The sequence below is a fragment of the Danio rerio genome, chromosome 1 (assembly GCF_052040795.2).
Source record: "Danio rerio strain M-AB ecotype USA chromosome 1, GRCz13ab, whole genome shotgun sequence".
In the NCBI taxonomy this organism is placed as follows: domain Eukaryota; kingdom Metazoa; phylum Chordata; class Actinopteri; order Cypriniformes; family Danionidae; genus Danio; species Danio rerio.
In genome coordinates this window covers 51,402,501-51,425,843 of record NC_141021.1, presented here as the reverse complement: position 1 = coordinate 51,425,843, position 23,343 = coordinate 51,402,501, and the positions used below count along the sequence as shown (strand labels likewise).

At 36.5% G+C, this 23,343-nt stretch overlaps 1 protein-coding gene and 1 long non-coding RNA gene across 3 annotated transcripts in view; both read left to right on the top strand.

The window, feature by feature from the left end:
* The window catches only part of LOC147847015 (uncharacterized), a 236,817-nt gene that overhangs the window by 146,230 nt on the left and 67,244 nt on the right, over positions 1-23,343 (top strand). The window lies entirely within an intron of this gene.
* The window catches only part of sorcs1 (sortilin-related VPS10 domain containing receptor 1), a 346,560-nt gene continuing 343,579 nt past the window's right edge, over positions 20,363-23,343 (top strand). For both annotated transcript variants that reach the window (XR_015476922.1, XM_087237652.1), the window contains exon 1: positions 20,363-21,196. Coding sequence is in view for 1 of the 2 variants with exons in the window: in XM_087237652.1 (XP_087093778.1) it covers positions 20,522-21,196 (675 nt within the window). In the remaining variant the exon portion in view is untranslated. The remainder of the gene's footprint in view (positions 21,197-23,343) is intronic.

Here is a 23,343-nt window from a genome sequence, read left to right as displayed (position 1 = left end):
TTTAATTAAATTTAATTTAACTTGATTTTTTCCATCTTATTTTAATTTGTATTTTATTTTCTATTGTTTTATTATTTTTTATTTTCTTTATTTAAATATGTATTTTAATTAATTAATTAATTTATTTATTCATTTTTAATTAAATGTCATTTTAATTGAATAAAAGTATTTTCTATTTAATCACTTTTTTATTTTATTTATTTACTTTTTTACTTATTTTTTATTTTATTTCAGTTATTTTTATTTTATTTTTAAATTGAATTTCATTAAATATATTTTCTATTTTATTTAATTTTTTATTTAATTTTATTTATTTTATAATTTTTTTTATTTAATTTTTTTATTTAATAAAATTTTACTTAACTGTTTTATTTGATTTTAATTTAATTTTTAATTTTATAAAATTTAGTTTTAGTTTTTTTTTACATATTTATTTATTGTATGTTATTTATGTTTTTTTATCAATGTTTTTATTAGTTTTAATTTAAGTTTTTTAATTTTAAATTTAGTTTCATTTAAAGCTAAATTTCATTTTTTATTTAATTATTTTTTATTTAATTAATTTTTTTCTGAAAAAATTATTAATTTTATTTTTAAATTTAATTTCGTTAATTTTTTTTTTCTATTTTATTTATTTTTTCATTTTATATTTTGTTATTTGATTTTTTAAAAAATTTTGCTTAATTTTTATTTAATTTAATTTAATTTTCTAATAATTTAAAATTATTTTTACATTTATTTAAAATTATATTTATTTTATATATTTCATTTCTTAAATATTTTTTATTTAAAATATTATATTTTAAAATTGTATTTTACTATATGTTTTTTTTTTTTTTTTTTTTTTTTTTTTTTACACACTGGACCACAAAACCAGTAATAACAAGTGTCATAATGCTTTATAAATAATCAAAACACAGATTAAATGAACTGTCGAGTGATCTTGGATTGTTGGGATACAGTAGGTCAATATTTGGCTAATTACTAATATCCCTGCAATATAAGACATTTTTTTGTGGTCCATTATATTATATTATATTATATTATATTATATATTCTTGATAACACCCTCAAGAGTTCATAAATTCAGTTTTAATTACATCTCTGACTCTTACTTGCTTTTTCGCATTTAATTCAGTCTTAAATAGCCTATAACCCTGCAATTTCAATGCACTGTATACATTGGCATACCTGTACATCTTAAATAGACATTTAATTCATGCTCCGCTGAGTGGGAATGAGTCTTCAGAGAGAAAGTAAGAAAATTTACCTGAGACTGAACCAAAGAGCAAAATATTACTTAATCGTAAAAGCCCGAACACATTCAAGGTAGTGATTTGTATGCACAGTTTTATTAGTCTATTTGCTAGGGCCTGCTTGAGCATAACTGAAAGGAAATGAGTAGAAGAACTTATGCTGGGAAAATGTTATCGGAAAAACTTGAGCTAACTCAAAATATCAAGCAGATATTTGAATTAAATGATTAACATTGCCAAAGACGATGTTAAATGGACCGGAGCCATCCGATGATTCGTTTAATTTACCTTTGAGCAGAAAATACTGTAATCTGTCAGAAAACAGCCAATATCTTTTACTGCCGTGTTTTTTGTGTTAATGCATATTTCATTCTCTCATTTTTGAGTGCTTGAGGTGATTTAAGGTCTCTGTGACTGGAAAACAGTATCTGAGATTCCAACAAATGTTAAAACACCACGTTAGGGTTCAGTGACACAATCTTATCTGTCAGATTGAGTTGTTTCCAGCTGAATTACTGACTCCAATAAGAGATTAACGCAAAAAAGGAGGGTAAATGATTTCATCTCATGGAAATTACTGCTGTATTTGGCTGGGAATCAAACATCTCCCATTTTCTCTGCAACAATTTGGTTTTGTGAGTGGCGGGTCAAAAAAAGCAAGGAATTACCAGGGGTTTTTTGATCGGCAGGTGCGATGGTAAATTTATTTCAGACCGGAGAGACTCCAAAGTCCTGCTGGTGGAAACCGTGAGTACTGAGCATCTGGCATCCTGGCAGGCAATGTGTATGACATTACAATGAGAAGCACATTGGCTGGAGTTGGTTGTGTTATAGGAGGTTACTACTGTATAGTCATGTGGACTCCAGTAATTACACTTGTCTCGTTCCAAATATGACAATATTGGGATTAAGCAGTTTAAATAAGTGTGTAATTGAACTTACCTGATCTGTATGTTACAGAATCATCATGATTATAGTTTGAAAAGGGTTGTGTTAAAAAAAAAAGTTGAAATGGAAGTTAACATTGTCATTGTTTCCTCAATCGTAATGTAAATCCACTGGAACCTGTCCTGAAATGAGGGGGGAAATGTAGGATCATGCAACATTTTGTCTTTTGGGAACCGACTGGATTGTGGGAAGATGAGTGTTAATAACAAAATGAAAGAAGATTAATGAATTAAAGAAGGCAGAGCAGAAATGAGAATGACCCTGTCCCGCCCTAAACAATGGATGGCCCCACCCTTAATAACCGATAGCCCCACCCTAAATAAATGATAGCCCCGCCCTAAACAACTAACTTTTTTTTCGCAGGATTTTGTGTTTATGTTAGATTAACAACACAGCAATAGTGTCAACTGCAGCAGATTGATTTTATAACAACAGGTTAATTACACCAGCCAAATACATAAATAAACAAATACAGGCCACAACTAAACATTGAGTGGCATTCTCTAAAATTAATCCAAGAATAGACTTGTGCTGAAAACATTGTGCTCACCACCCTCATCAGATGAGGTTAATATTAAATTAAATGAATAAATTACTTTATTAACTATAGCCTATGGCTGTTAGACTGTTGTACACATTTTTGTATTGTCAAGATGCTCATGTTTATATAGGCCTAATGGTGTTTGTGCAACAATTGTATATTTATAACCACCTCAGAGATATGTGGGGGTCATGAGTCACTGGCATTGTTATTTTGGAGGTCATGGGCTGAAAGGTTTGGGAACCCCTGCTGTAAACAACATAAAGCCCCACTGTAAACGACTGAAAGCCCTGCCCTAAACGACTGATAGCCCCATCCTAAACAATGGATAGCCACACCCTAATCGAATGATAACCTGCCCTAAGCGATTGATAGCCCAATCTTAAACGACTGATAGCCCTGTCCCCTGTCCCTGCCCTGTCCCGGCCCTAATTGACTGATAGCCCCACTCTAAATGACTTATAGCCCCGCCATAAATGACTTATAGCCCCGCACTAATCAACTGATATCCCCGCCCTAATCAACTTATAGCCCCGCCCTAAACGACTGATAGCCTAACTAATAGAATTTATAATATTTGATAAAAGGGAAAATGAAACTTTTACTAAATAATGAAGTGCACAGATACACTGTTGATAAGCTCTACTACTCTATATACGTATGAAAATAACACGAGTAAAGTTTGTTAGCTCACCCAAACATAAAACTGCTGATATTAATTACTCTCCCACATATTTGTCCAATCCCCAAACCTCCATTCATCTTCAGAACACAAATTAATATTGTTTAGATGAAATCTGGAAGCTATTTGACCCCCCCCATGCAGCAGAATTTTCATTTTTGGTTGAACTAACGCTTTAAAGTGCTCTTTTTCATAGGTCTCCTCTTTTGGAAGGCTCATATTTTAGGTGTACAAGGTCAAAAAGACATACATTTTCTCACATATTCTGAAAAGGTTGGTTCAAGCATGTTGTTTCTCTAAACTCTGTTTTTTTCTGAGAGTCTGTTCTGTTCTGATTAGTCAGATCAAGTGTTTACTCTTAGATTATTCGGAGTACAGAGAACAGGTACAAAACCAAGTTGCTATTGCAATATTTGAATTGAAACAACTTACACAAAATCATACAAACAGTAACAATGCTATTAGTTTTACCGTACTTTACGGTACTTTACATGAGTTGTAATGTTTTGCCAATGATTTAATTTAGTATCACAGAAAATGGCATGTTATTGCCATGTCGACAGCATGATTCAAACACTGCAGAACTCAGATATGATTACGGAGTTTAAGGCTAAAGCACACTTGTCATTAAAGACTATCTACTGACGTTAAGCAAATTAGTAACAATGTACATTTATACATTCAAAAAGACTGGAGTTACTAACAAACCATTTCAGACGGTTAAAAAATGAATCTTCTTTTATTTTTGTGAGACGATGACTTTTTAACATTCACAAACAGCTATATAGATTAACATCCAAAAGCATAAAAGGGACAGCTTAAACCCATGGTTCTTACAAGGAGCTATATGAATATAATGTTCTTTGGGGCTTTGGATAGTTGCATAGGCTGAATGACAAATGAATACATTAGGAGCAGTGTAATATAAATGGAATAGCTCAGAACAAGCCATTGCAAACATTGTTTAATTGGCCTATTTATAATGAGACCAATAGTTGCTTTTTTGCAGCCCATGTAAACACGCCTCTGAAGCAAGCGATAGTTCAATGTGTCCAATTTGACCTCAAGTTGTTCATTAGAGAATGATCCTTTAGAAAGCTGCAGAGAAACAATACTATTTTCTAAATATTTGCATTAAGTCTTGCGAGATGTGCTTACAAATGAATAAAATGTAAAAGGTTGTACTGTGTATTTGTTTAATCCTCACCAGCCATTTTTTTTGCGTATACCTTGTTAGCACCAGCAGATGTTTCATCCTAATTCTTTGTGGTATAGATTCAACAACATCCTGGAAACATTCCTCTGTGATTTTGTTCCATGAGGACAAAATAGCATCATAGAGCATCACAGCTGCTCATCCATGATGAGAGTCTCACAATCCAGCAAGTCCCAATGGTGCTCGAGATCTGGCAACTCATTTGAGTATTGAACTGAGTGTCATGTTCAAGAACTTGGACTGTCATGTTCAAGAAACCCTCTTTCTGAAAGTAGTGATCTGAAGATGAGCACACTGTGCTCATAAAGAGATTCAGCACTTTTGGTCTGCACCCAGATTCGTTTGACGTCAAAATTTGGTAAGTTTAGCTAGTGTTAATGCTGTCTTCTACACTCGGGAGGTCTAGGGTATGGTTCGCTCAAACTTTAGTACGGCTCACTTCCGATATGAATGCAATTGAACCAAATAATGAAAGTGAACCGGCAACTTTACAACAAACTTTAGTTTTCATAGTGTTTAATTGTGTGTGTATGTCTGTGTATCACCTACCTATACAAGCACGACTGACCCAGTGCAAACACAGTGATAATATCTGCTTGTCATCTGAAAAGGACTTCTGCGGACATTGTGTGATGAGAATGATCATATGCGTACGTCTTTCAATTTTGGCACCTTCGCTATCGAGCTGTCACCTAGCAACTGCTGTACACCCAACAGCAGTTTGATGAAAACCAGGGTTCGGAAGGAAAAAAGACAGTGGCTGCGTCCGAAACCGCCTACTAATTCACACAGACACACACACACTAGGTCTCAAACTCAATTCCTGGGGGGGTTTGCAGCTCTGTTTTACTAAAAGCCTAATCAAACACAGCTCATGCAACTAATCAAGGTGTTCAAGACTCTTATTGTGTAAATACATGTATTTACTGTGTACTTATGCTTGATTAAATACATGTAATTGCATCTGTAATTAACTTTTGTAATTACATTTGTAAATACACTGTTGACCATCCCTTACACCTTAACCCACCCTTAAACCTACCCATGCCACCAAACCTGTCCATAACCCAACCTCTATCCCAACTCAAAAGCACCACAAGTGTTCTCAAATTTATTATAAACACAGTAAGTACATTGTATTTATTTTTTGATGTAAGTACATAGTAGTTAAGGACACTTAATATAAAGTGGGACCGTTTATTCAATTCACTTACACCGCATATCTTTGGACTGTGGGGGGAAACAGGAGCACTCTAAAACCCATGCCAACACAACGGGAATGTGCAAACTCCCCCCTTTAGACTCAAATCAGCAATTTTCTTGCTGTGAGGTGACAGTGCTCGACACCGTGCCGCCCTTATCTACATGCCTGAATGTGTTGAGCTGCCTGTATGTTTGAGCAGCTGGTTAAATCTGTGAGATCATTTACACCATTCTTAATACAATATGCAAATAGTTTGTTTTGTTATTTACAACATGCTGCAAATGCCATTTGCCAATATTTACTCCAGGGTGCAAACAGCTTCTAGAATTCTGATTTGATCTTTCCCTGCTGATTTCATCGACAAGCATGAACTGAATTGCAAGTAACTGCCCAAAGCATTTCAATGCCCATTCATCCAAACGCTCACCCCGCATTCTAATCACACCTTGAAACTAACCTAAACCTATAGTGCGTCTATGGCGAGATACTGCGATGAAATGAATTATTACAGAGCGTGTGCGAGAGAGAGAGCATGAGTATCAAGAATCTGAACTCTGTTTTAATATTACAGGATGAGATCCAGCTCTGCGATTGCTCCTGACCTTCCCACCGGACCTTACAGAGAAAGAATACCAAATAATGTGAGGAAATAGCTCCATTAAAAAGAACGATCTCTCTGGGACAAGCAAACCAAAGGGTTTTTTTTTTTTTTACAACAGATATAGCTTTCCCTTGGGTGCTTGGCTGGTATCTTCTTATTTTTTTTTCCTTTCTTTTTTGCTTTGTTCTCAGCTTCCTTGTCTGGTGCAAAGCCTTTGTGAGTCACGAGTTATCTAATTATTGCTCTGCTGCTGCTACATAAGTCATCAGCAGCCTTGACTTAAACCACGTCCTTGCTTTGAGCACCAATCAAATACGCGAGCCGTGTCCTTCGTTTTAGATCTGTGCCTTTTTTTTTTTGGCTTTCATGATATCTGTGGCTGTGCCAGTTATAGCCATTTTTGCCTGTTGCCCGGGGAACACAGATGACAACATGTCTGTCATTCGTGCAGGCTGAAACCTGGGCCTAATTTGACATGAAACCATAACTCAAAACTCCCAGAGTTGTGTGTGTTTGCACGAACTGCCTGGCAGAACAGAAGAGTGTGTTCGAATTGATGGCACTTGCTCATCAGCTGAAAGTGTTAGCTCATCTCATAATGAAACTGTTGTCATAGTTTACTCAATCGCAAATCATTCCAAATCTGTTTTAAATTCATTTTAAATAATTCAAATGAAGGTATTTTTATTTCTGTGCTCTTATTGACATGTCTGTTCACCCAAAATGAACCCAAGTGATTTGAGCTTCTTCATCCAAAGCTTCTGAAGAGCCACTTTATATGATAAACAGATATAATTTGGGCTTTATTCACATATGAACATCGATCAGCAAACAATGTTTTAGTCACAGAAGCTTAAGCATGCATGTCTAACGCATGAATATCAATGAGGTTCATTCTTGTGTGTCATTCTGACATGTTTGAACTTCTGCAAGATCCAATAAGGTTATTTCTTGCATGTCACGTAGCATGTATAAACTCAATACCTAATGAGATTCTTTGTTCCATGGCATGTTTGAACTTTTGCAAGAACCAAAGAGGTTATTGCTTGTATGTCACATAGCCTGTTTGAAGTTCTACATGAACCAATGAGCTTCTTTCTTGCGTATGACATGGCATGTTTGAACTTTTGCAAAAACCAATGAGGTTATTTCTGTCATGTCACATGGCATGTTTGAACTTCTACAGGGACCAATGCGGTTCTTTCTTGTGTATCATATAGCATTTTTGATCTTCTGCAAAAACCAATGAGGTTATTTCTGTCATGTCACAAGCAGGGCTTAATTTGTGCCTCAACAAGCCGGATACAGATCCGACACCTCTGGAATTTTAATTTTACTGGTTCCCCTGCTCAAACACACAATCCCACCCTGCCCTGCTCTTCATTTTCCTCCACAACTCCCCAACCCTCCTCACTTTCGTCTGACACAACCTCACCTACACCTGCTCCCGCTCTTCACTTTTGTTTACGACAAATCATTCAAGTAGCCTCCATTTCCCAGGTGAGTGATATACCATATACTTACATACCATCTCTATAAATGTATCTGCTTTATTTAAGATCACTTATCGTTTTTTAATTTTCTTTAGTGCTGTAATGCACTCCAGAATCTGACAGATTGATTAGCTGTAGGCTTTAGAACACTCATATGTAAAGTTGTCATACAATGTTATGCCTGGATTTCATAAATAGCCTTTCATTTACTAAGACAGACTACATTTAAAGTAATTAGTGTTTTCCTTCTTTAGAAAAATGTCATATATTTAGTGGCTCAATGTATTACAGCAGTGTTTTTAAAAGACTAAAGACTTTGTAGTGTGCAACCAATCACATGTTGACAGAACACAAATGAGTTGCAGATAGTGAATGTTAAGCATTTCTCCCAAAGAAAAGCCTGTCTAAGCAAAATGCTAGCAGGCTTCTGTAGCTCTGCTCATGCTCCGCCTCTTTGCCCTTTTTTGATTATATTTGGTTGGTGCGATGACGCGTGAAAAAAATGGGTAATGTCATGGATACTACGTCCAAATATTTTACAATCTATGGTTTGAACTTCTACAAGAACCAATGAGCTTCTTTCTTGCATGTCACATGGCATATTTGATCTCCAAGAACCAATTAGGTTATTTCTTGTGTGTCACATGGCTTGTGTGATCTTCTGCATGACCCAATGAGGTTGTCACATGGCATATTTAAACCTTTACAAGAACCAATGAGGTTCTTTCTTGCATTTGAGCATCTTCAGAAACCAATGGCATTTGTCGAGCATCAGTTACATGCATGACCATTTAAAATCAGATATGACGTTCTCTGTCCTTTGGATAAGTCAGAAAAATGTTCGAGATCTGTTTCAGGAAGTGCTAATATAGTTTCTATCACTATTACCTGCTTGCAGCTCACAGAGCGGGGCCTTCAGATCACCTCATTGGTTTTAACAGATGTGCCGCACATTTAAATAGCATTGATTTCAGTGATGTGCAGGGGGATATAAGATGATGGACCATGATGTCTTCCTGAGCACCTATGAAGCGGGCGAGAGAGAGAAAGAGAGAAAGTGATGAGTGTGTTCTCATCTCAGGAGGCCTGTCCATAGCCGTGCTATTAATCCAATACAATATATCTATTTAATACTGTGAGTCTAGGCCTGTCTAGCGTTTAGTCATTTTAATGCTTTTAGAATGACAAGGCGGTGGATTTAATTCATACAGGAAGGACACAGACGTAGACAGAAATAGAGAGTAGCATGCACCAACAATTAGAATGTGCATATTATATAGCGTACACTCCTTTGGCGCTTCGAAATTTGACTAAAATGTAAAAACAATGATGGGTTTTTGAAAATCAGCTTCCATGCAGTGTGTAACAGCTATAAGTGAAGTTAAATATCCAGCTAAGGCTTAAATCCTGAAAGTGTGCCGTATTAAAAACTATTGATTCATCTAAAAGAGTCGACTCAGAGTGGTTAAAATGAAACATCGGGGTAACGAATCTTTAGCAATGTCAGCGTGACGTCTATACGTAAATAAAGCTCCGCCCATTTGTTGTGTGCGCAGACCCAGGAAAATTGAAACTGAAGACAAACACTGTAGCAAAAAAAAAAAGAGGAAGACAAACACCGTAGCAGATCCCGGTTGAATCATGTCGCGAAGATGCTATGGTCTAAAGTGTGAGGGAAAGTTAGTAATATTTTCCCTACCCAAAGATGAGGCTGTGATGAGTCAGTGGTTAAAGCTTATTTTTGCAAAAACACATCAGCATTATAGCCTCAGCCTTGTGCTGTGTTCCCATCATTTTTCTGACAAGTGCTACAGCAATCTGCAGGGTTATGCTGCATTCACACCAGACCTACAAAAAAAAAGGAACAAGCGCAAGTGATTTACATGTTAAGTCAGTGCAAAGATGCGAATAGATATCCTGCAATGCGCGGGATAATGCAGCGCTAATGACGTGATCCGCGCGAATAAAGCAGTTAGAGTTAAGCGTTTTGCGCGAATCGCTCGAGTTGGAAAATCTGACATTTAGCGAACATTCGCGCCTCCAAATAAATCAACAAGGTTTTTCTGCCTTCCTAAAGCACATAAACAGCTATTCTCTCAATAAAATCCATGTTAGCCATTTAGCAATGAAGCTAGAGTCATCGAGCAGACAGAAGCCCCGCCCATGACATGAATCCCTGTCTGTTTTGAAGTTAATTTGATGTGCGAATGAACCAGATTTGACACACGACTGAAGAGAATAAACTCAATGCTTCCTTTGTCAGAGCTAGACAAGAACTTTATCAGTTTACGGTTCATGGATCAGTTCCTTCACAAGTATAACCATCTTAAGTGCGATTAAAATAGTTGCCTCCTTGTGATCTCTAGCTTGCAAAATGTGTATTGTGTTTTGTTACTTGTAATCGCTCCACGTGGCTTGTACTGTATCTGGTTAACTCTTTATATTCTTAAAACCTTGTTAAAAATGTGTCGCGTATCGCTTTCTTTACGGATTGAAACGTATTTGTGAGCTAGCGATCCTCTGCCGTTTGTCATTGCTATGGCCACCGTCAGCTGTTCCTACACATGTGTGGTGGTCAAGTTTCAAAATAGTTCCGCTTTTGCCACTTAGCAATATGCTGGTGTTAACTGCATTGCTTTAATGTACTCCTGCATTGGGTTCACACATACACTTTGCACTCTGACTACAATGTTGAAAAGGCATAGTGGGCGATTTTCTCTGTGTTGACTAATCCCAATAAACTGGGTCATCAGACCTATCAGCACAGATTAGCATCGGGCTCAGGAGGGGTTTGTGAACAAATGAATCGCTGAACGAGTCGTATGAGGGTCATTGAGATAGTTAGTCAAAATTAAATGCATATTAATAGACAATGAAAGTGTTTTTTTGACCTTGCATGCATATCGGCCTATTGTTGGAGACCCCTAATACCAAAATATGACCTTTTTTAATGCATAATAGGGGCTCTTTACATCAAATTCTAGGTCATCACAATTTTATTTTGTTATTTGCAATATTTGTATTACATTGTCAACTAAATAGAATAGTGTGAGTACAAGTTTATCCCAGAAAAAAGTAAGCAGTTTTTGATGATAATTCATAAATTTGTAAATTATCATTGATAGAAAAAATCTTATATTTTTCATGTTGGAATACTGAAATAGTTTGATTTATTGATTGATTTGTATAATCTTTGTTTTATTTACTACATTAAACCACTATTAGTATGAAGCTTCAAATCTTAATTTACTAAGAAGATGTTTAGGACAACAAGATATATGCAAAAAAACAAAACAAAGCACAAAAGCATATATGAAGTCTCTATTTTAAATACATTTCTGAAATATTGCTTCAAAAATAGTCTTATAAGGCTCTATCATCCTCATAATGCCTAGTTTAGATATTAATCCATAATTTTAATGATATGATTTTGATTAAAAAATAATAATAAGTGTTCAACAGTTAAAAGAGCATTAGTAGATGAGTATGAGAACAGAAATATAAGCTTACAGCTTTTCATGATATTGACATTTGCTACATAAATCCAGAAGATTCCTTTAAAGGAATGAAACTGGCCGGATGAAACTGTTCAGCGGGTCGCATATGGCCCACGGGCCGTTGTTTGCCCACTTCTGCCTTAAACCATTGACTTTTTCTACTATGGAAGTCAATGATTACGGCTTTCAAACATTCTTTAAAAGAACTTACTTTGTGTTCAGCAGAAAAAGGTAACTCATCACTTGAAAGTAAATTTTCATTTTTCGGCCAAACTTTTCCTTTAATCTGTGCCTTTTTGTTGTTCTTTTACAGCATTGTTACTATATGGTTTGAATGGTAGGATATATATGTAACTCTCTCTCTCACTCTCCAAGCAGAAGAAATGTGAAGTCAGGAGGGATGCTGAGACTGAGAGTCTCTGTCTGTGCCCGAAGGCATAAAAGTATGGCATCTACTGCTGATCTAGTATGGACTGCTTTCAGCAGTTTTATGCGGTATTTACCAGTATGGGGTGTGGTGTTTCCTCAAATAGAATTTTTATATAGAATCTGTCTTTTTTTGTTTTACAGATTGTGTGTGTGTGTATGTGTGTGTGTGTGTGTGTGTGTGTGTGTGTGTGTGTGTGTGTGTGTGTGTGTGTGTGTGTGTGTGTACTGGTTTTTGAGGTTTAAAAGGACATTTTTTGCAAGCACTCAAAAATTATTTAGGTTTAACAAATAAGATTTAGGGGTGATGGCTCAGTGGTCGCCTCACAGCAAAAAAAAAAGTTGCTGGTTCGAGTGCCGGCTGGGTCAGTTGCCATTTCTGTGTGTATGTTCTCCCAGTGTTCGCTTGGGATGCCTCCGTGTGCTCCGGTTTCCCCCACAGTCCAAAGACATGTGCTATAGGCGAATTGGGTAAGCTAAATTGTTCGTAGTGTATGGGTGTATGAGTAAACGAGTGTGTTTGGGTGTTTTCCAATACTGGGTTGCAGCTGGAAGGGCATCGGCTGCGTAAAAGTAGTAGGAGTAGTTGGCGGTTCAATCCGCTGTGTTGACCTCTGAAATAGAGGCTAAGCTGAAGGAAAATGAATAAATGAATGTATTTTAGATTTATTTATTTTGATTGCTTATAACATTTCCATCCATTTGGATTACATACATTTAAAATAATTAAACTAATAAACTTTTTGTGATTGGTATTTGTTAGTTAAACATAAATGAAACAAATGAAAGCAGGATTTATGTAGTAATATCAATAAATCCAATGAGCTTTAAATGCTTCTTATTCATTTAACAATAATATTGTGTATTGCACTGCGTCGATTGTGCCCCCAAATATTAAGGAAACCAATCTCATAGAAGTGAAGACACATTGATCTAGAAATATTTTGACTGATTCAACTTTACCAGATTTAAATTGATTCTAAGGAACCTGACATCATAAATAATAATAATAAAAAAGACAAATTAAATTCAAAAGGTTACAAAGTTGATGATAAAACTCATTGATTATGTTTTTTTTTTTTTTGGGTGTAATGATGTGAGTAAGACCTAGTTAAACTCTACACTCTAAAAATGCTGGGTTATTTTTACCCATTTCTGGGTGTAATAGGGACTAACGCAATTCCTGGATTTATTTATTTTTTTAAATTAAATTAATAGGACTAAATGTAACCCGATGTTTAGGTTACTCCATAGTTTACCCAATTTGGGTTTAAATAACCCAGTATGTGAGTATTAACTGATGTCCCTGTAATTCAAAGTGCTTCAAATTAAACTTAATAGAGTTTATTAACAATCAAATTTTGCCATAGATTTCCTTTGATGATTGGGTTAATTAGTGTTTTTTATGGTAAAAATACACTATGCCTGTGAGGAGTTCCTATAAATCACCAATACCAACAAGTGTGTTGTTTGAGTAGTACTGCAAGGTCTTCCTTGCAGTTGAGTCTTTGCATTTATTGCCTTGGAATTGTAGCCAGGGGCAGATTTAACCAATAAGCCAGGTAAGCAGCCCCAGGAAATCTGAGGGCCCCCAAATAAATGCTTAAAAGTATAAATTATACCTATACAGTATCAAATGTTGTTTTCTATCATTGTTTTGTATGATGAGGGTCTAATTTATTATTATTTTTTTAAGTTTAGCATAATACATCTGCGCAAATGTTTTCCCACCCTTAATGATTGAGATTAAGTTTTAAAACGGAAACAGTTCATCAGTTTTAGTTTTGAAGGAATTTTTAAGAAAACAAATCATTTAAAGTTTTACAAGATGTTACAAGGTGCTTTACATGTTATAATTATTTCCCGTTAAGATAAGATGCAGAAAAGGAGATTGAGTGATATAAGAAAAAAAAAAAAAAACAGTAAACAAAAATATAAAGGACAAACGATGCATTAGGACTTTTGGGCCCTTTGTCTGCAATAGCTTAGGGCCCTAAAATCCCTAAATCGGCCACTGAATGTAGCACAACTCTAGACACAAAAACCTGATTGATGCGCATCAAATCCATTTGCAATTCACTCATCGATCCAGAGGATGCTGTGGAGAATGTGAATTGTCTCGAGACGTGCGAAAACATCAAATTAATCTTGAATTGAAATTCTGAGGATACCTGAATATCCGTTTCTAAATATGGGGCGTTTAGGCTGTGAGATCAATGCTTTTTCTACTGCAGGGCTGATGGATGCTTGAATCTGATTGGCTGATGAATATGTTAAGGTGTCAGGTTAGTTTGAGGGAAATGCACAGGTACTGTAAAGTAGTTCCAGGCAGGCATTGAGTGCATAACAGTTTCATGTCACTTTGTCGAATGATTTCAGTTGTCATCAAAACTCCCATGATGCTTTGTGTACTTTACGTAGTGGATGGAGCAATCAGTGAAGTGTTTAGAAAAAGATGTCATTGCTATCCTCACAGTTCACCCATCAAAATTACAAAGTAAGCTTATTAACCGTATTCTTCAATGGGAAAGTGATCATTTTTGCAATTGTTTTAGAACTTCTGATTTAGTTGACTGGGAAAAATGAGGGTCAGAAAACGGTCAAACTACTTGATACAAACAAATATGTTCATGACTACATATTAAAAGTAGAATAATGTCATATGAAAATATATGTTTGCAACATCAAGCATCATAATCAGCTGTTTTTAGCGTCTATAAATCAATGGAAGTGAACAAGGTCTTGAGCCAATAAAACTCAAATAGCTGCGCCAGCTCATATGTGAAGAATAGGGTTCATTAGAATTAGCAAATGCTAACACTTTAGTTTAAGTACAGAATTTCTACTTTTAAGTACTGGCTTATTACCTGCCTATTTTTAAGATATTGACTGTTAATCTGATGTTACATCCCTAATCTTACCCCAGGCCCGTAGCCAGCCTGGTAAAAGGGGTGGTTCTTTTTTTTTTCAAAAAGTGGACCTTTTTGCAGTTATACGCCTCATTTTCTATTGAATATGAGATTTGAATGCTGCATTATAGTGACATTTTAAGCAATATTTTAGCTACATTAGATTGTCGGATGGTCATCATAACCACACCTTCTGATGTATCAAAAATATTTCCTAAAGATTTATGAAACATTTAGAATAAAAGTTACCTGTAAAATGTTTTCTCCGTTTAAAAACAATGCAGTAGCGAAAGATTACATCTCTTACGTCAGATTGTGAAATGAAAATATTTGTTAGCAATGGCCAAAACTGATTAGCCGAAGTCATACTGAAGCGACAGCCAACAGAGGATTCTTCTTTGTCTTAAAGCCTTTTCTGATGGGTTATTTTCATGATTTAATAGAATACCATTAAAAATAGGACAAATGAGCTCATGTGTGGGACAAATTCTGGATCTTCCGAACCACTTGAACCCCCCTTAGCTAAGCCTTTACTAAAAACTTAAACCCAATGTCTACCTTACTATCCGCTTGTTAATTGTGACATAGCGATTGGACACGGAAGCCACATTGCATGTATGTCAAACTTTATGGGGAGACTCATCAAATGGTAATAATAAAGGTTTAGAAAACACTGTAATACTTTAGAAAATCATGATCACAATATATATCCATGCCTAAATCCGATGGTCAGAAAGTGATTAACTTTTTATAAACTGTTAAAATTTTTGAGATGCAGAGACTGTTGTGTACACAATGGTTTTATATAAAATTCACTTTAATGTGTGATAGGACTAAAAAGTGGCCATAAACAAATATTTTCTCAATTCAAATGAGTAGCGACTTGGACGCGGAAACAGTATTTAATACATCACTGAAATGTCAAGACTTAACAAGCAGATAGTAACTATTAATAAGCAGCAAATTAGTGATACATTGAGCTAAAAGTCCTAATTAGTGGTTTATTAATAGTAAGAATTGTACCCTTAAAAATTAAGTTTGGACAAATTTCTTTAAGCAGACGTCAAAACTCACCAATCTTTCCACAGCGATAATCTCAAAAAACAGAAAAGGTAAACAAAACAGCTCTTACTGCGCACCAATGACACGTCAAATAAAATACCACAATCTTATTTTCATGATCAAAAATTATTAAGTTCACCTACAAAACCTCATATTATTGTCAAATATTACTGTGAGTTCGTAGGAATGGAAGTTCGCTAAACCGGAAGTGCAATTCATAAATAAATTTGACCAAAGGTGAAAAAGGCTACCCAGCAAACATGCTACTTTGGGGCCCATAAGGGGCCCATGTGGGCAGCACACTGTGGGCCCAGATACCGGCGTGAAATGTGGGGCACGTGTGGGACCCACACTGTGGGGCAGGTGTGGGGCCCCTTTGGGACAGCCCAAAAGTGTGGGCCGACTGTGGGCTATCCCACACTAATCAGAGTGGGTTATCCCACAGTCAGCCCACACTTTTGGGCTGTCCCAAAGGGGCCCCACAGTGTGGGTCCCACACGTGCCCCACATTTCACGCCGGTATCTGGGCCCACAGTTGCATGAAGTGTGGGGCATGTCAGGGCCCACTGAGACAGCCCAAAAGTGTGGGCTGACTGTGGGATAACCCGCTCTGATTAGTGTGGGATAGCCCACAGTCGGCCCACACTTTTGGGCTGTCCCAAAGGGGCCCCACAAGTGCCCCACAGTGTGGGTCCCACAGTCAGCCCACACCATTGGGCCCACAGTGGGCGGCTCGCAATGATCCTGTCTGAGCCACTGAGTCTGGTTCTACTTTGTACATACAGAAAACCATTATACAATGCATTTTCAGAACAGTTTTACTTGACAATAAACTGGGTCATGTTAGTAAATATTTATTTACAGAGTTTAATAACAAAAAATGAACAACTGTATGATATTGAAACAGAATTATATTTTATACAAAATCAAACGTGAATAAACACACAAAAGAAAACGCAATTTTTTAACTCCAAAAAATTAATTAAAAGTAAGTCCCTTCTGAGTTTTGGCCCTTCCTTGGCGCCCACCATCTCTGTCTCTTGACTTTCTTAACCATGACTTTATTGTTGCTTCTATTTGGGAAGCTGTTCCTTTGCTGATTTTTGTTACAGCGTCTGGGAAATAAAACAATTGAAATACAAATGTTAAAATCAATGTGTTATTTACGTTCTATGGACCCTTTTCACAATTCTGGGTTGTTTAGTAGCAGAAGTAATCATACTTATGGCAGAATACAACAAAATGTTTGCATTTTATTTTGCTCCAATAACCAAAGGAAAACTCAGTGATGGTGTTATCAATACTTTCAGAAAAAGCACAAAAAAAAAAATAATAATAATAATTGTGTGAGACTGATAATGGCAACCAGAGGAGAGAACAACATCAAATGTACTGTCCTGCCCATAGGCACTGCATTAGAAACACCTGACATAAGCAATCTTTTTTTTTTTTTGTATTTTGACGCACAGTTGACATTACAAAGTATAGCTTTAGAAGTGTACAAAGAACTAAAGATTTAAGATGCTGATCACCATTAAACACATCATAACCTTTTTGTGAAAAGGGTCCATGTACTCTTACAAAAAAAATTTTATTCTCAAGTATACTATTAATATATTCATTTTAAACTACAATTAGGAAGGAATAGAGTATATTCAGTATACAGCAGAATAAAACTATAGTGGTTCGGTGAAAGTGTACTCACTTTGTACCTCAAGGAAGTGTGTGTGTGTGTGTGTGTGTGTGTGTGTGTGTGTGTGTGTGTGTGTGTGTATCTATTACTGTGTGTGCAGTTGTAATGGTTAAGTGCAATAGTCAAGTTCTGAGCAAAGAATAGAGTACATAAACTAAGTATTTACAACAAGTATTATAAAAGTATACTACTCAGGAGTTCACTTGCCGTACAAATGAAAAATGTCATTGTGTAATTTTCAAGTAGTACACTTACAATTATACTAGTAGTTAATACATAACATATATCACATCTATTGAATCTGAGATTAGATTTTCTTTTAAGGGTTGTTTCTGTTTCTAAATTTTTAATACTCTGTTAAACTGTAAAAACTGTTAAAAAGATGTGCTTGGCAGGCTTTAAAATTAGACAAATTGACCAACATTATAAATAAAGTTAAAAAATTATATTATTATTTGTAGTTGTTACAAAGCCCCTGGGGTTGTAAAAAGATTCCAGGATAATGAAAAGTGTTTCAGTCTTTAAAAATTTGTGGACAAATAAATGTTACTTACTTAACTGTTTCTACTGTTCTTACTGTACATGACTAGTAATTTTTTCTTCAGATTTCCTTTTTAACTTACAGAGGGTTATAATATAGAAACATTACATACTCTACCTTTAAATGCTTTGCAGATCAGCATGCCCCTAATGACCTTTTTATCTGGTCAGAGCCCTTCTAGCAGTTGCTAGGCTAGTGGGGTGTCAGCACAGTATCGTACATCTGTTCTGCATCTCTGGGACAGCTCTGTGTAATCCAAACGTAAACAAATCTGTTACAGTCGTTGTAACCCTCGTCTTAAACCAAGTGTATTTATACAATCAAAAGTGATATTATTATCGTTTTTAACAACTTGAATACAAAAACATAACGTTTACAGAGGATTTCAGCGTGGTGGAGCCCTTAAGTTAACTTTGCAGTTATCATATAACACAACCGGCCGCTAACTGCCGTTTTCATACAATGTCAGCAAACAGATACAATCTTCACCACTAATTAACTCTTTAACTGCACGTTACCTCACTAAACTTGTAAACACACTTGAGTAACATGTTATCTTAACATTTCATCGATTTTGTGATAGGATTTACCCACCTAAAAGATGAGACGGCTGCGTTGTTGTTCAAAATCAAGGCGCTCTAGTAATGACACTCTTGCGGTTCACCGTTACCATAGCAACCCTGTAAACAAACCATCCCGGTCCCACCCACTCTCCACTCATGATATTTAAATACAGCTTTAGATGAATCATGAAGAAAATTAACAAAGAGAAGCAGATTTTATTATAAATACTTATAAGAAAAAAACATACATATAAACGTGTGACTAACCATTCAGGGTGTCACACTTTCCCCAAGAAAATAATTGCTCCAGTTATGATTTTTATTTATTTTTTTTTCACTTAAGGACACTTTTTTTAAACACTTTTGGTGTCAAAATTGTCTAAAAAAGTGGACAATAAACATTTTGGGTGGCTCAATTGGCTACCCCACATGGGAGCCACATGTGTTTTTCTGGTGGATTGTCCTGCCCACACTGTCCCACAGTAAACCCACACTTACCCACAGAGGGTCCACACTGTGATCATATGTGATCAAGATTATATATAAAACTATAATTTCTAGATGATTTTCTCTCAGCAGCAAGGCAGTTTTTGTCCTTCACACTATTTTGACCAAAATGAAAATGATTTATTGTAATTTTTATATACAAGCTAAATATAAAATTTAACTTAAATTTACCCACGAAATACAAGTTGGGGCCACAAAGGGAAAATCCATTGGGCCCCGCTTGGGCTGACCTAAATGGGGCCCACATGTGTTTTTCTGTGGGCAAGCCCACTGTGGGATTGCCCACAGAAAACCCACATTGGGCCCCAAAGGGTAAAATCCATAGGGTCCCAAATAGGCTGACCCATATGGGGCCCACATGTGTTTTTCTGTGGGCAAGCCCACTGTGGGATTGCCCACAGAAAACCAACATTGGGGCCCCAAAGGGCAAAATCCATTGGGCCCCACATGGGCTGACCCATTGGGGCCCACATGGGTTTTTCTGTGGGCAAACCCACTGTGGGCTTGCCCACAGAAAAACCCATGTGGGTCCCAAAGGGGAAAATATTTTAAGGGCCTGCATGGGCTACCCCACATGGGGCCCACATGTGTTTTTCTGTGGGATTGTCTTGCCCACACTGTCCCACAGTAAACCCACACTTACCCACAGTGGGCCCACACTGTCATGTTTGCTGGGTACCTTTAAAACGTCAAATGGACGCCCAGAAAGAGAAGCTTGTGAAAAAAACGGGTTTCAAACCGAACGATTTTCTTTGAAAACTGTGTCGAACAGAAATCTTAAAAACCCAAAACATTTAAATTGGCCTAGACTATTCATTACACTATGTCACATTTGCACTTAACAAGTAAAGCATTAAAATGTGTTTAAGATGTTTGACAACTCATGAGAAAACTGCTGAGGGAACTCACACGGCTAGATAAACAATATTTTTATTCAGGGTATTACTACTGAAATTTTCCTCATTAAAAATAATAGGTAACTCAAGCTTTTTGTGTGAATTTGTGTTTTTCTTTTTCTTTTTCGCTCGTCTCAAAGTTCCGTCACCGAGAGGCAGCGCGACGAACAAAAGCCCTCAGATGTTGCATTCGCATTTTATTTAATCGCAGGATGCGTCGTTGGAGAGCGTCTGGTTGAGCTCACAAATGTTGTGGCACTGGAAAGAATCGTGTCTTTATGGTCTTGCTCTCCTCTGTAATCCCCCGAGCTCCTCCCCTCGGTGCGTGGAGAGCTTCATTTGATCAAATCCTTCAAGTTGGAGCGCGTCGCCGAATCGCACTTTTCCCACAACATCTCAACTGTGGCTGCCGCAACTTACACGAGGACTTCTTCCCGTCAATAACGGTCGCTAAATAGAGGAAAAAGGACACTGTGTTGTGCTGCGATGGAGAGGGAGATCAGATATTGCCGGGTTCATGTGAGGGCTTTTTGCACCCTGCTTTTGATTTTGTTCGCGTGGGTTCCAGTGGCCGAAACAGTGATAACTTGCAGGTCATGTCACCTGCTGGATAAGTGGAGCGGTCGGGAATTACTGGTCAAGATGGATAGCGGTGTCGATTCTGGTAAAGTTAGTGACCAAGATGGAGACGGGTCGCTGTTTAATTTGGCTGGTGCTGAAACTGGTCAGCCCGACTGCGGCGCGAGCGACAGCGGCGAACACGCTCACTCCGTGCGTAAAAGGAATACAGAGAGCCTCCGCTCCGGGAAAACGCCGCCCGATGAGAAATGGAAGTCAATGCGCAGTCATGACAAAGTTTATCATCTCAAGCGGGCAGCTTTGCGAGCCTCAGCCCCAGGAGATCCCCATCACCGAGTGCGTAGAGGCACCCAGGAACCCGGCTCACCCCAAGGTGCGCGCTTTCAGCCGCTGGGTTTTGGCAACGTGACGGCGCGGGCTGCGCGCAGAGTCCCCCGGTCGGAGCTCCGCTGGAACAGGGACGAACGGAGAACGGCCGCGTCCCGACAGGAGGAGCTCAAACTCACCAGCTCTACATTTGCTCTGACAGGGGATTCCGCTCACAACCAAGCCATGGTGCACTGGTCCGGCCAAAACAGCAGCGTAAGTCCGAAACAAAACACTTAATTTGCTTGAGCAGTGATTTCGCCAAGCACCACCCACGCATTCTGATCTAAGCGAGTGTTTTCGAAAGTGACAGTGTGTGATGGAGAGGTTTAGTGACAGATTTCCATTGTTGATCATTTCATATGCCTTTTACGCCAGAATCAGATTTATTATTGGTTAAATTGGCTTGCTCTTTGTTTAACCCAAGCGAAATGAAGGACTCTTTCCCTTTCCAACTTGTGCTTGTTTGTAATGTTGAGATGTTGCTCACCTGCTGCTCCTCGTGCTTTTGAGTGTTAGTGGGGGAGAAACTGTGTAAACCAGCTTAAAATGCCCACTACATTTGGCCAGACTGGTGTTCTGGCTGGCTTTAGAGGGATTTCAGACACTTTTAAGCTGGACGGACTGTGGGGAAGCAGCCTGCCGACTGTCTAAATCAGCTAAACAGCAGCTTGGCCAGGTTATGAGACCATCTAAAACCAGCTAAGACAGCACATCAGCTTAGGCTGGCTGGATTTGAGTTCTTTTTCTTTTTTCTTCTTCTTCGTCTTCCTCCAGCAGGGGTATTTTTAGGTGTTGTCCAGGTCTTGTTTGTTACCTGAAACACTTTAGCAGAGATATTTTGGGAATAACTGAATGAAACATGTTTTCACACTGAGCAGGGTTCACATTTTAAAGCTACTTGGATTTCAGGTACATTGCTGGCTGTTTAACCCATTTAATGCTATTTTTTTATTGAACTCATTTAATTCAATTAATTTACACAGTGTATCATATATGATAGTCATGCTGACATATTTGACTTTATTAATACATAAAAACAAATGAAAAACACAGTTTAATGGATTTTTTTTACCCTTTGAAGGAGTAATAATAATGCATTTTGAAAATCTTGCTTAAACTTGTTACATTTTAAATCTGCAATTTAATAACAAATATACTGTAATGCAACTATTTTAATAATGAATAAAGCATATTTTATGTGTAACTTCGATTTATAATTAAAACAGATGAAGTATCGTTTAAAGTAGACTGCACAGCAGTTTCGACCTAAAATGATCGTTTCTTTGTATTTAATTGTAAATGTATTATGTAAATAAGTTAATTTTTAAACAATAGTAATAATAATAATAATAATAATAATCCAAAATATTTAATAAAATATAAAATAACAACAATATTAATAATAATAATAATGATTATATTGATGATGATAAATAATAATAATAATAATAATAATAATAATAATAATAATAATAATAATAATAATAACAATAACAATAACAATACAAACATGTTTATTAATATTAACATATTAAAATATTATAATAACAACAATTATAATGATGATAATAAAATAATAATTATATTAATAATAATAATTCTACAACAAAAATCGAAATAATAAATATTAATAAAATCAATAATAATTTTAATACAACAACAACAACAATAATAATAACTATATTATTATTATTATTATTGCTGTTTTTGTAAATGAATGTAGGCGACGCAGTGGCGCAGTAGGTAGTGCTGTCGCCTCACAGCATGAAGGTCACTGGTTTGAGCCTCAGCTGGGTTAGTTGGCATTTCTGTGTGGAGTTTGCATGTTCTTTCTGTGTTTGTGTGGGTTTCCTCCGGTTCCCCCACAGTCCAAAGACGTGGTAAAGGTGAATTGGGTAGGCTACATTGTCCATAGTGTATGAGTGTGAATGGGTGTGTATGGATGTTTCCCAGAGATGGGTTGCAACTGGAAGGGCATCCGCTGCATAAAACATGTGCTGGATAAGTTGGTGGTTCATTCTGCTGTGGCGACCCCAAATTAATAAAGGGAGTCAGCCGAAAAGAAAATGAATGAATAAATGAATGTATTATTATTGTTATTAATATTATTATTTATTTTTTAAATGTATTATTATTATTATTATTATTATTATTATTATTATTATTATTATTATGGCTTTTTTATTGTTATGGCCACTGATTTGATAATATTTAAATGTACATTTATTCGTTTTTATTGTCCATAATGCATTGATATCTAGTCGACCATTCAACCAATCACAAAGGTAACAGGTGGGGTTAAATGGGTTAGCTATTATTTTAATATATGACTATACAAACATTTAAATCTATCTATCTAT